This window comes from Pipistrellus kuhlii, unplaced genomic scaffold, assembly GCF_014108245.1.
Source record: "Pipistrellus kuhlii isolate mPipKuh1 unplaced genomic scaffold, mPipKuh1.p scaffold_m20_p_22, whole genome shotgun sequence".
Taxonomy (NCBI): Eukaryota; Metazoa; Chordata; class Mammalia; order Chiroptera; family Vespertilionidae; genus Pipistrellus; species Pipistrellus kuhlii.
The window spans coordinates 12,600,980-12,613,369 of NW_023425521.1; the positions used below are offsets into that span (position 1 = coordinate 12,600,980).

General features: G+C 37.9%; 1 protein-coding gene across 12 annotated transcripts in view; it reads right to left on the reverse strand.

Moving 5' to 3' along the window:
* Positions 1-12,390, reverse strand: part of ACACA (acetyl-CoA carboxylase alpha) — a 248,575-nt gene that overhangs the window by 119,621 nt on the left and 116,564 nt on the right. For all 12 annotated transcript variants that reach the window (XM_036451660.2, XM_045586414.1, XM_045586415.1 and 9 more), the window contains 4 exons: positions 6,475-6,588; positions 5,172-5,285; positions 4,200-4,289; positions 2,522-2,640 (listed from right to left, as the gene is read on the reverse strand). In XM_036451660.2, the coding sequence (XP_036307553.1) occupies positions 2,522-2,640; positions 4,200-4,289; positions 5,172-5,285; positions 6,475-6,588 (437 nt within the window). The remainder of the gene's footprint in view (positions 1-2,521; positions 2,641-4,199; positions 4,290-5,171; positions 5,286-6,474; positions 6,589-12,390) is intronic.

Sequence of the window (12,390 nt, forward strand, 5' to 3'; positions counted from 1 at the left end):
TCCTTTATTTGTCCTTATCTTTATTTACCTTTAAATCTATACCAGTCATAGTGACAATAATAATCTAGCAGTGTATAGTTTTATATTCATACAACCAAGGAAGATTTCTGAGAGACCACACACAGAATCACAGTCTATCTAAGTCTGGTCTTTATCCATGGGGGTATGTATACCTGAGATGTTGAAAAGGACAAGTATACAAGTTTTGAAATCATATCAGAAATAATCAAGATTCACACCCTCAAGACAGAAAGGTGAATAAGATTTCTTAACAGTTAAGAAGCATTCCTCTCCTTTCCAGTAGACTATCCCTCACCAACTGGACACACATCCACACAAAAAAAAAAGTAGGACAGGGAGAGCAATTCAGAAAGACAAGGGGAGCAATGAGGAGAGAAGGAAATCACAAGCAGCTCTGCAGCCTGACTACAAATCACTGCCCAAAGGGAAGAGTTGTAGAAAGCAGGAAGAAAAGGAGAATGTCCTGAGAATTGCAAAGAGTATTAAGTACAGCTTGTAGTTCTCTACAATTATTCAAGGAATGCAGGAAAAGAAAGACGACTGAGGGCTGAGCCCATGTGTGCCATGAGTACTTCACTGCTTGCTGAAGGACAACCATTTGTTTCTGGAAAATGAGATTCTGAAGCCCATGGAGGCAAACATATACCTAGAGGTGCTTGCAAAATCAAGGACATATACCTTTCTCTGCCAGCCATAAGGTATTTTTGAGGTAGAAAAGTAAAAGGATCTTCTGAGACAAAGAAGAGAAGTACTTTTTCTGAAGATGCCTCTCTGCTCATCTGCTGACCTCTGCTGGATCGACAGTGGCATCCAGTGGCCAAAAGTCTCATCACAGACTCCTTTGTCTCTAGGAAGGGTTTCTACTGCTTTGGATGAAGTGGCAATTCAGAACAAAGCTATTTCTGGTGTGTATAACTAAGGATCCCCAAAGACACAGTGCTTTGTAATATAAAGTGAAGAACCAAAGGCTATAAAGAAGAAACGGAGGGGAGCAGCTTAAGATTGCTGTGGTATTTATATTTCCTGTGGTATTACTAAAAAGAATGGAAATACAAAAAGAGATGAACATATATATATATATATATATATATATATATATATATATATATATATATATATATATATATATATATATATATATATATATATATATATATGTATATATATGTGGGTGGAATTCCTAGGTTTTTGGTGTCTCACAATAGTTTAAAAATGAATGAGTATACAAGATTAAGTGTTTTCACTTTAAAACCAAAGCAATACTGAAACAAATTTCCATATGTACATTTAATGTTTTTAAGGGCTTAAGAAGGGGATATCATGGAATTAGCATCACTTGATTAAGTAATTTACTTGAATTTCAGCTTGCTTCTGGAGTGTGATTTTTTAAAACTGACTGCATGTCAATTGAATTCAGGTGTCTGTTTTTAGAGAAATCATGAAATTGGCTTAGGACTTAGGGGTGTCGAACTCAATCAGAGAAGGGGCCAAAATCTAAAATCCAGCCTAAATCACGGGCCGAATGGTCTACTGAACAGTCATAAACTGTCATTGTGATGGAAACGCAGCGGAGTGCAGTGATGACAGCGCGGTGCGGGCCACATTGCAAGGCCTGGCGGGTCGGATTTGGCCCGCGGGCCTTGTGTTTGACACATGTGGTTAGGTTATCACCTTAGCCCCGTGGTGGGCAAACTGCAGCTCGTGAGCCACACGCGGCTCTTTGGCCCCTTGAGTGTGGCTCTTCCACAAAATACCACGGCTTGGGCAACTCTATTTTGAAGAAGTGGCGTTAGAAGAAGTTTAAGTTTAAAAAATTTGGCTCTCGCCAAAACCGGCTTGGCTCAGCGGATAGAGCGTCAGCCTGCGGACTGAAAGTCCCAGGTTTGATTCTGGTCAAGGGCATGTACCTTGTTTGTACCTTGCTTGCCTCTCTCTCATCGATGTTTCTAACTCTCTATCCCTCTCTCTTCCTCTCTGTAAAAAAATCAATAAAATATATTTAAAAAATAAATAAATAAATAAATAAATAATTTGGCTCTCAAAAGAAATTTCAATTGTTGTACTATTGATATTTGGCTCTGTTGACTAATGAGTTTGCCAACCACTGCCTTAGCCCATAACAAACATTTTCAAAGGAAAAGCATTCCACCCAAGATATTTTCAAGTGTTCACTTAAACTGCTAAAAAAGTGATTTTCTGGTAAAGTTTCAGCAAGTTAACTGCTAGAAAATTCTTTCCTCAGTAACACAATATAAGCAAAAGAATGAAATTATCCTAAACTTTTATCTTATTTAGACTATACTTTATCTCTCGTAGTCAAAGGTGGGAGGAAAAAAAAATAAGTGGGCAGAAGAGGCTCTCATCTCCTGGTTTAAATTTGTTCATTTTCTGCTCTGCATTTTTAGCTTTAAAAAACATGGAATTGTCATACACATTATTCCCCTTAACTCTCCTAATGGAGTGTTGGCTAGCACAGGTGCATGTAACAGCTCAAACTCACCTGTTTGGATGAGATGTGGGCAGCATGAACTGGAATTCCACCACGCAGGTGTTATCCTTAAGCTGGCGGTGTTGTACACTGTTAAGTTCATAGGCAATATAAGCCCTTCGAACATACACCTGGTTAAAAAGTAATCCTCAGTAAATACACTTTAAAGACAGAAGGTAAGAGATGAGTAGCCCAGAAAAGAGACAGTCTTGAAAGAGGTATCTGAGAAAGAAGGTGGTCTATGGTGACAGAAGTCTCAAGGCTCCTATAAAAATACCCTGCCTTAACTAATAAGCTGGAATCTTAAAACCACACCCATGACTATAAATGGAAGTAAAACTAGCCTGACTCTACTGGATACCTCTAGGTGTGCCATAAACCTTTCATATTAACCTAAACTCAGGAGAATATACAGAACATATACAACCTAAACTCAAAGCATATACAACCACGACTATTAATGCATTATGCATAATCATTTAAACAGAAGCAAGCATGAGAAAAATGAGAGTTGCTGATTCTGGGCCATATGAGGAATAAAGATAGAAAAACTTGTAATATAGTCCATTATATACTGTACATTATTTTGTTGTTCAGTTTTCATTTAAAAATCATTTTTAGATTATTTACCATCCAAACATTAGGCAAAAGCAGTAAGGCATAATTTGATATATAACATCTCAAACACACTACTTGACTCAAGAGTTGAGAAATAGCAATGGGCTTCATCTCAGCCAAAAACTATCAGTCCAACCTTGGGCACTTCAGACCATTTGCCATGCACAGAAAATGCTACATAAAATTCTATCAGCATGTGGGATATATAAGAAGGCTTCTCACTAAATGGCATGGAAGTACTGTAAAACAGATATTTTAAAAATTTGGTATTTACTGAGTAGGATACATTACATGCTACCCACAGAATACAGAGTAACTCAAAAGAGCTCACAATAGACTGGTAGTGATGTCATTACATAAGATCATCTAAAACACCCCTTTTCCTCATCTTCAAAAATCATACACTTGGCAATTTTACAGCAGTACTCAGGATCTGCAATTTTTATGTTTAATGAGGTAGTGAGCTGTAGTGGAAACAGAAAATCCTGTGAGTCAGATTCAAATGCAAACTCTTCCACTTATATCTCTGTGAATTTAGACAAATCACTTAACCTGAGTCTCACTTTCTTTTTCATGAAATAATTGTAGGATTAAGTGAGAAAAATAAAGCACCTAAAATACAGTACATTAAATGTTATTACTTATTTTTCTCATGATGAAATACTTTATAAGAGCTTTGACAATTCAGGATATAACTAAAATCCATTTTATTTGGCCTAAATCACAAAATGGTACATGTTATGATTGACCATATACATTTTTTCACTTATTGTGTTATAGGGAATCCTAATTCATTATGACATGGGAGAATCAAATATATCTAAGAAGTAGAAACTATAAAAAATGCTGGCAGCTGTTTTCCTGTGACTGGGGCCTAGGAGCTGGTGATTAGTTCAGCTGAAACACTTGGGTCAGGTCAGACCATAGTTCAGTTTCAGGGGAACAGAAGACTCTACTCTTAAGAACGTTAAGGCCAAAGAAAAAGAACTGATACGATGGCCAAATAGACAGAAGAATTCAACCAGAAACCAAGTAAAAGGTTATGGCATGCTGTGTTACCAAGAAAACTTACCTCCAGAGCTGCCATCCGTACCACCTGGTTGCTGTGGTAGAAGAAGTTTGGTAGGACATCAAAAATAGATGTTTCAGACAAGATGAGTTTCTGGGAGGTACAAAGACAAACTTAAACCATTACAACCACAAGAGAGCAATTTCAATGGACATATTAGCATTTGAAGCATTTTAGAGAAACTTGAGATTTTTGTCTATGAATGTCAGGTGGCCTTACCTTCTTGTGTCTCAGCTTCTCAAGCTACAAAATTGGGAAATAATAATAATCCTTATGCTCATAGACTGTTGTGAGCATTCAAAGAGTTAATAATTATTAGAATGCATTAATTATATGCTAATATAAGTGTTTATGACTATTATTACCCTTTCTGACATATATCTGTACTCAATTTCTTAAATATTGTCTCAATACTCCACTATGGTAAACTATAGATTTGAACTCCATCTGAAGTCCTCTATTTTAACTATGAACCAAATAAACAAAAACATCCTTCTTCCCTCTCTAGGTTCCCCAGAAGGAAATCTGACAAAAAGCCTGAAGATTCCCTTGGCTAGGTATAACAACATTATCCTTACGTACAGATAGACAAATGAAAGTCATTCCTGAATAAATGATGTTGTTTAAAAAATAATAGTCAAGATACTTGCAACTAGCAAAATTAGCCAGTACTTTTTTTTATAAAATCGGCTCTATATAAAGCCTAATAGTAAGCATTAAAATAAAATGAAAGCATAAGAGGTAGTAGACTTCAACAGGACACTTCTATCAAGGCAAGTCTATTTGATTTTTAAGCTAAGCCACAATTCTAACAGTATTTTTAATGAAAAAAATTTCATAAGTATAAATCATTTTAGAAAGTCAAGGTATAAAACTTCATTGTACAAAAAATCAAAATTGATTGATTGATTACTCAATGCTTGGAGTAAAGGGAACAAGAGTGCAGAGAGGTGTAGAAAAGGGCTATAAGTATACCTGCAGGTTCTCAATGCAAAACTGATGTCCGTACATGTCAATAGCTGATAGGAAGATAGACTCTACTTGGTTATGGCGAAGCTCATATGATGGCAAATGGGAGGCAATAAGAACCTAGAGTGAGAGCAAAATAAGAGGCATAAATTCTTGAGGGAGTGATTATTCTAGGCTCCTATTAGGCAGCTCTGATACAAAAGCAATAAATATAAATCTCTAAGTGCAGACGTCAAAGATAAAACAGAGACCAAGTGAAACAACTTCTAGGTCCTGTAACATAAAGCCAATGCCACCAAATACTGCATCTCAGTTGACTCTCACCATGATTTGCGTTGTGGGCAATTTCCCATAGGGGGTTGGGGGAAGAGAGAGAAAACAGCTTCAATCAAGTTCCATCAGTGCATGTGATTTACCATTGCAAAACCGCTAGTCCTCGGGACTGCTTGACTAGCTGTTAATTGGGAATCAGGTCTGGCAGGGAGCAGCTGTGGGGAAGGTGGATGCAGCAGAGCTAGTCTTTTGCAACTCTGAAGTAGAAAGACAGACTAGGAAAAACTGCTCTGACAGCCCCAGGTACTCAGTATCAAGGAAAAGGCTTCGGGATGTAATACCAATGCTTGTGAGGGGCAGAGAGAGTGAAAGCAGTGTCACAAACAAACACGGACACGGTAGGACCTGAATACTCTCAGCAGGTCACTGAGAGGTTCAATAACTTTGAGTAGTTCAGTGACAAGGATACAATTGTAGAGAAAGCAGAAGGTCACTGAACAGCTTCAAAAGCTGCTTCCCTGTCAGTGACCACGCATTGAAACACAAAGGGAGCGACAACTCTTGGCTTCCCTGCTGAAACCTTTTGGAATGGAAATGAAGACTACAGGGTGAAACTAACTGGACTTCTCTGGGGTTGTTCTGATTGCTAGCACCTAAGATTCATTTCATTATCTTTCTGCTTTCCACACTTGATTTCTTTTTCTATACACTTAAAAGTTCTCACCTGCTTCTAAGCTCCCTTTGAGAAGAAAGAAATCTTGAGTCTATTGCCTTCCTCCACATGACCCTGATTTACCATCACAGAGCTAGCAGGAAGGATAGGGAACGATAATAGGATTTTATATGGGGAAAGGGCTCCTATTTTAAAGATATTCAACATTAATCTCATTTCTCTTGAAAAAACCTATAGCACACGAAAACATTTGTTTTGAGGGCAATGGACATAGACATCTGCATTTTGTGAGTTGGAGTAAAAGCTCATTGTCCAATCTACGAAAACCATCCCTCCCTCGTGATAACCGACAAGCGTCCTTACCTGGCGTGCTCGCAGTGCCACTTTAGCATTGGTGGTCTTACTGAGTTGAGTTAGCTCTGTGAGGATATTCAGCAGCTCATCAGTGAGCGTAGGGTCCCGGCCACACAACTGATCCTGATAGTTTATGTGGGAAAGAACATACATATCCACATGAGAAGACTTGAGGTGGTTAGGACTTTGAAATGGAGGAAAGGGAATAAAAACAAAGTCAACACAGCTGGATTACGGTAATAAAAAATGCAAACGTCCCGGTATTCTTTTGTTTTTCATCTCAAACAATGCGATAAAGATGATCCCAAAAGTTGCTGCTGCTAGGGGAAGAAGCCTAAATCCTTCTGTCATTCAGATTCAAAATTCCAAGTGTATTTCTTTATAAACCAACACTCTACTTTTAAAATGCAGGAGAAATCATCAGAGATCATTAAAAGGGGCCAAGGGATTCTGAGTTAAGAAATAACAGGTGTTGTGTTAAGAGGTTTTAAATAATATAGTGACTAAGGCTTCCTATTCCTTTTCCCACTTTAGGGGGGGAAAGCAAAATGTAAGGAAAAGGAACCACACTTAGTGATTTTCATTCCACAAACCAAATGTTCAGCATCCCAGGAGGGTGCAAAACAGAAACACAAGAACAAAGTATTCATTTATAAACACACACTAAATAAAAACACCGTCTCATATTCTGACAATTCTGTACCCAAAAGTCATTTATCCTCTCACTATATAAGAATCATTCCACAATATACAAACATGGTGAATCCTTAGATGGATTAGAAGGGAAAAAAGCAGCTCCTATAATACAATACAATACATGGTTTATTCAGCACTGGGTCCTTTCCCTCCCAAGAATTAAAAATTGTTAAGAAAAATATATTTTGAGAAAAATTTTCTTCTCCAGTGGAATGTCAGTTTATTCCCTCAATTCATCCATGTAATTTTCATCTAAGCTGAAAAACAGCAGGTAAGGTTTTTATAAAGTTTTTTTTTAAAGTCACAGAGCTACTTGTAGTAGCTCTTAATACCAAACCACATAAAATATACACGTTCAGATATACTAGCAGTTCCCTCTAATTGAAATTTGAAATAATTGCCTTTATATTCGGTGAATTTTTATTTTCCCCTAACTATCCATAGGATATGAAAGATGATCAGATCCTAAAAGACTTCCTGTTGCTGCTTTTTAGTCTCCTCCTTACCTTGATTACCAGCCATTTTCTTGAAGAATCTCGATTCATACTTAGACCTTCCCCATCTCAGGAGAGTCTTTATAGTCCATGACCCCAGCTGTATAAATAAAAGCTTGGGACTTCTGGCTTTTGGAGCAGATGTTAATTTCCCACAATACTTTTCCTACAACCCCTACTACTTTCCATGTCATAGTTTTGAAGTGCTCAACATCACTATGCTGGAAAGAAGGCTTCTCAACATTTCAAAGCAGGAATACTTTCTGATTCCCCAACCCACCATCCGGAGCTCTGCTCCTACTGTTGAGTTGTAAAATACAGGATGTGATTAATAGTTAAGGAAGTACACATGCGTCTTGTTTTCATTCATTTAATGCAGGAATTCACTCATCTAAGTGGGAAGAAGACAAGCTGCTATGTAAGTGACTATAAATCCAGGATTCGGTTGAGCATGTAGTCAGTCACAGACCAGAGAACCTATCCCACCTATCCTAAGGCATAAATGCAAAGAGGGAGAAAATGCACCTCATCGTTTGTTGAGAACCAACAAGCAAAATAGAATTTCAAGGGAATACAGAGTGAGGCAAAAATAGATTTACAGTTGTTCCTATGTAAAATACAATAATTTAAAAATATAAGAATAAATTGTGTTTTACAACTTACTTTTACCCCACCCTGTATATAAAATTACCAAGAAAAGACCATAAAAGGACAGAAGGAAAAGAATAGATAACAGTGTATAAGGAAACCAAGTTAAGGTTTTCCTACATGAATCCCTTTTATTCAATGTTCCTAATAGAGAAAATATATTCCTTTCCGAGGTCCTCACTTCAGTCATCACACTGACCCACTGAAATATTTAAAAACCTAAGAGATGTCCTAGGTAATGCTACTCTGCAAAAAGCTAGACTGAAGTCTCAACATTAACAACAAAAGCCAACATAACAAAATGAGAACACTAGCCACCTACCCAACCATTTCCCTGAAGGAAAATCTAGGCTTACCTTTTGAGATTAAAATAAATAAGTAAAAATAAAGTTACTATCTTAACTACACATCCTGTCCCACATTAAAAAGCAAAACACACACTTTAAAAAAACAACAAACTTTTTAAAATTTAATCTTTCCACTAGGAGAGAAAGGGAGTGAGAAAGAGGGTAGGAAGAAACAGTATCTGTAAGAAAAGTGAACTATGGAGATTAGAAAATAAAGTATGCGTTCAGTATCACCAAATGACAATCTTCCTGAGCTCTGTGATAAAGTATAGAAACCAGACTTTTTGGGCTGTTTATTCCACAGTAGGAATAAACCACTATTTGCATTAGTTTATCCTGACTTGGAAATTTTCCATTCAAATATTATTTTCTCAATTGTCATCATTAGTACTTAGTCAAAGATTGGCAATAGAAAACTTATGTGTAACCTTTGCAGCCCTGTCTCATACTTGACCTGGACACAGTGTAAATGTTCTTAAAAAACAAACAAAAAACACCAGGGAAAACCTTTCTGTTCATCAGAACCATCCATCCCAAGATAAAAACATCCAAAAATAAGACTTGTCCAGACTTCCTTGGGGCAACTAGACAGCCCAACATCACCATCTAGTCCTGGTGAACATTTTGCAACGACATTAAATGGTAACTATGTCAGATGTTTTCTCACTCCAAAGCAGTTAATTTAACAAGCCTACCTGCTGCTTTTGGGATTACAGGACGCTTGCATACATCTGCAGGCCCAAGGGAAAATTATTATTCAGTATCGGTTAATATTGGTACCACATAGTACTTCTTTTTCTTAACCTGATTGTGGCTAAATGGTGGGGAATATAACATACATGCTTAAGTATCAAAACCATAGCCAAGTTACACAACTGACGGCCAGAAGAACAGAAGGTAATCCAACTTGATCTTAGCATCTTAAGATATGAAGGCAATTCAAAATGAAAAGAATGTGACCTAGTGTGTAATGAGCTCAAGACATTAACAACATTTAACTGTGTGAGGCACTAATCCCAATACCAGCAATGGTCTGGTAGCTTCTTCCAACCATAGCTTATTCAGTAAATCAGGTTTGCTGAGAAAAACATTCTTCTTTATCACACATTGAACAAAATTATTTGCAGTCATGTAAAGAGGAGGGAGAAAAGGCACTGATTAGCATTTTAAATGATCCCTGCCTAAAGCAAACAGGCTCGCAGGTGTGGCATTAGTCACAAGGAAGCATGGCTTAGATCATGTTCCTGTGGACCATATCAGAAATAAGATATAAGTAGCGAGGAGATAACTACTCAAGTAGTCCTTATGTACTACGCCGCTATCTAGACAGCTATGAGGGTATTGATACATTTTACTGGTACAAAATTGCTTAAGTTGCCTTAAAGAGTGTCCTAAATATCTCTTAGTAAGCATAAACAATGTACTAAGCTGTTTCCTAGAAAATTAAAGAAATAAGAAGAGCTTTCAAAATAATACACTTATTGTTCATCTTCCAGACTTTGTTTTCTACTGTGGCACAATATTCCTCAAAATGGAGAAAACCTGACAGAACTTTTGCTTTTATTTGATATTTTGCTATCCCAATAGGGTCAAAGATTAGAAGAATTTTGCTCGTGAGTCCTTGAGGCATGTAATCACTAGGCAAGTTATGCTAATACCTGGAAGGGATGAAGGCCTCCTTGAAGCAACCCACGTTCCGTAACACTGATTCACAGAAGTCCGGATTTTCTTGAGCCTTCACTCTAAGTTCAAAACCCCCAGAAATCATCATCTAGCTCAGCAAAGCACACCATCAACACTCCTACTTCTAGAAAGCAGGGATTGGAATGCCGGGCACAAAACCATCCATCAGGAAGCTAAGGTAAGCAAAGAAAGTGAAACCAGCTGAGAATACAAACTAGGGGATTCAAGTGCTGCCAGATCCAGGTGATACCTGGAAAAGACAGACCTACAGAAAGAGGAATCCAAACAACTAAAATGGCTTTGACCAGCTGCCATCAGTGATGCAGACACGGGATAGGGGACCTGACCTTTGCCACGAAAAGAGAGAGGAGGCCCATGCCTGGCATTCATTAATATCAGAGCAGAAAGGAGCACATTCTGAGCTTTCATCCCGATCCTACGTCACCACTAGCAGGCCCTCAGCTAAATCATACCAATTAACGTCTTGATTTCCAAATGACTAAAATGAGGTGAAAACAGCTGATATTTCAAGTTAATTATATGAAAGCCTCCTATGTTTATCAAGTTTTGTTTTCTTTTTAAAAGAAAAATGTGAAGTGCCAAAACAAAGAAAAGGACAAATCCATCTTTCTGGTTCACATCTTCAACCTTCCTCCTCCCTGCACCCCCCTCCTCCTGTTCCTCTCCTCCCCATCTTATTCCTGCAAACCCAAACACTAACAAAGTGCTCAGTCTGTTGGAAAGAAAGTTTGGGCACTATCCATGCAGGTAAGAAGTAATCAGGATGACAAGGTGGGGAGAAAAAGAACAGCAGCAAGTCAGAGTCCCATTGGCTTCTGCCTGTCCGACTGGCAAAAGCAGAAAGCAAAGCCTCAAACCAGTTCTCTGACAGGGCCCAACGCCTCGGCTGCACCCCCGTGTAATTACACACTTGAGTGACTGGACTCTGAAGAAAATTGAAGGCCTGAGCTCCGAACAGCTGCCATTTTCTCTCTCCATCACACCAGCGTGATTACTTGAGAAATGAACAGCCCCGGCTCAAAGCTACTCCAGAATTCTCAGAGGAAATATGGCTCCGTGTTCCAATAATGAGATTCTTAAGGCAAGCGTTACTTACAATCACTCCGCAAAAGGAGCGAGCCGAGCCCCTATATCTTACAAATTAGAATTTAAGAAACCCAGCGACAGTCTTAGACGATCATTACTCTTCTGCTGCTCCAAGGATTCTGGGCTTTGGTCTATTTTTAGTGCAGAAAACTGTTAAGTCCTTAAAAAGGTAATCATAATAAAATGAAAACTCGCCATAATTAGCTTCCTAAGAAGGCAAATTCCACCCCATTTTAGGGTCAAACAGGCAGATTCTTCTACTCCCTTATCATTACCCTTTTTTATCAGAAAGTCCTGGCTTTATTCAAATGAGAATTAGCAATCTTTGTATTAAAATTTTCTTAAAAAGTCTAACTACTCAGAAATTTCTTCCCTCTTTGAGGAAAAAAAAAAAATCAGTCAAGTTGCCACAGATAATATCACTTCTTTGTCAAAACCTGCACTTGGGGAAACTGTAATGCTACATAGTGCTGATATATTTTTTCCTTTCAAATGCATATCCTGGTTTCCCTACCATCTAGCCATTCTAGGCTAGCAAAGGTAATGAACTCTCCCTGCAATTACATACTTTTAAAAGTGGGTATTCTGAAAAACGTTATATCCTGTCCAGTTAACCAGCTAGGCAGATAGCTGAATGATTGGCACTGTTGTTAACCAGAGATGTGAGGTGGATAGTTTCCCTTCATTCTGATATATGAAATTTAAAAAAGCGTGAAAATTTATAGCTTTTTTTCCTCCAAGAAGGAATAATGGAATTAAGGTATCAAAAATGTCAATTTCACAAAGGGACAAGAAAGGAAACTCTAGAAGCCAAAGATACTCTAGTCCACCAAAAAAGACACACATGCAAGAACAAGGCAATTGTTCATGGGGTGAAGGACTCTAAGAACAGTCCTATTGTTCTCTGATTCCTAGAATTAACAGAAAAATCTAAGAATGAAGGACTTAAA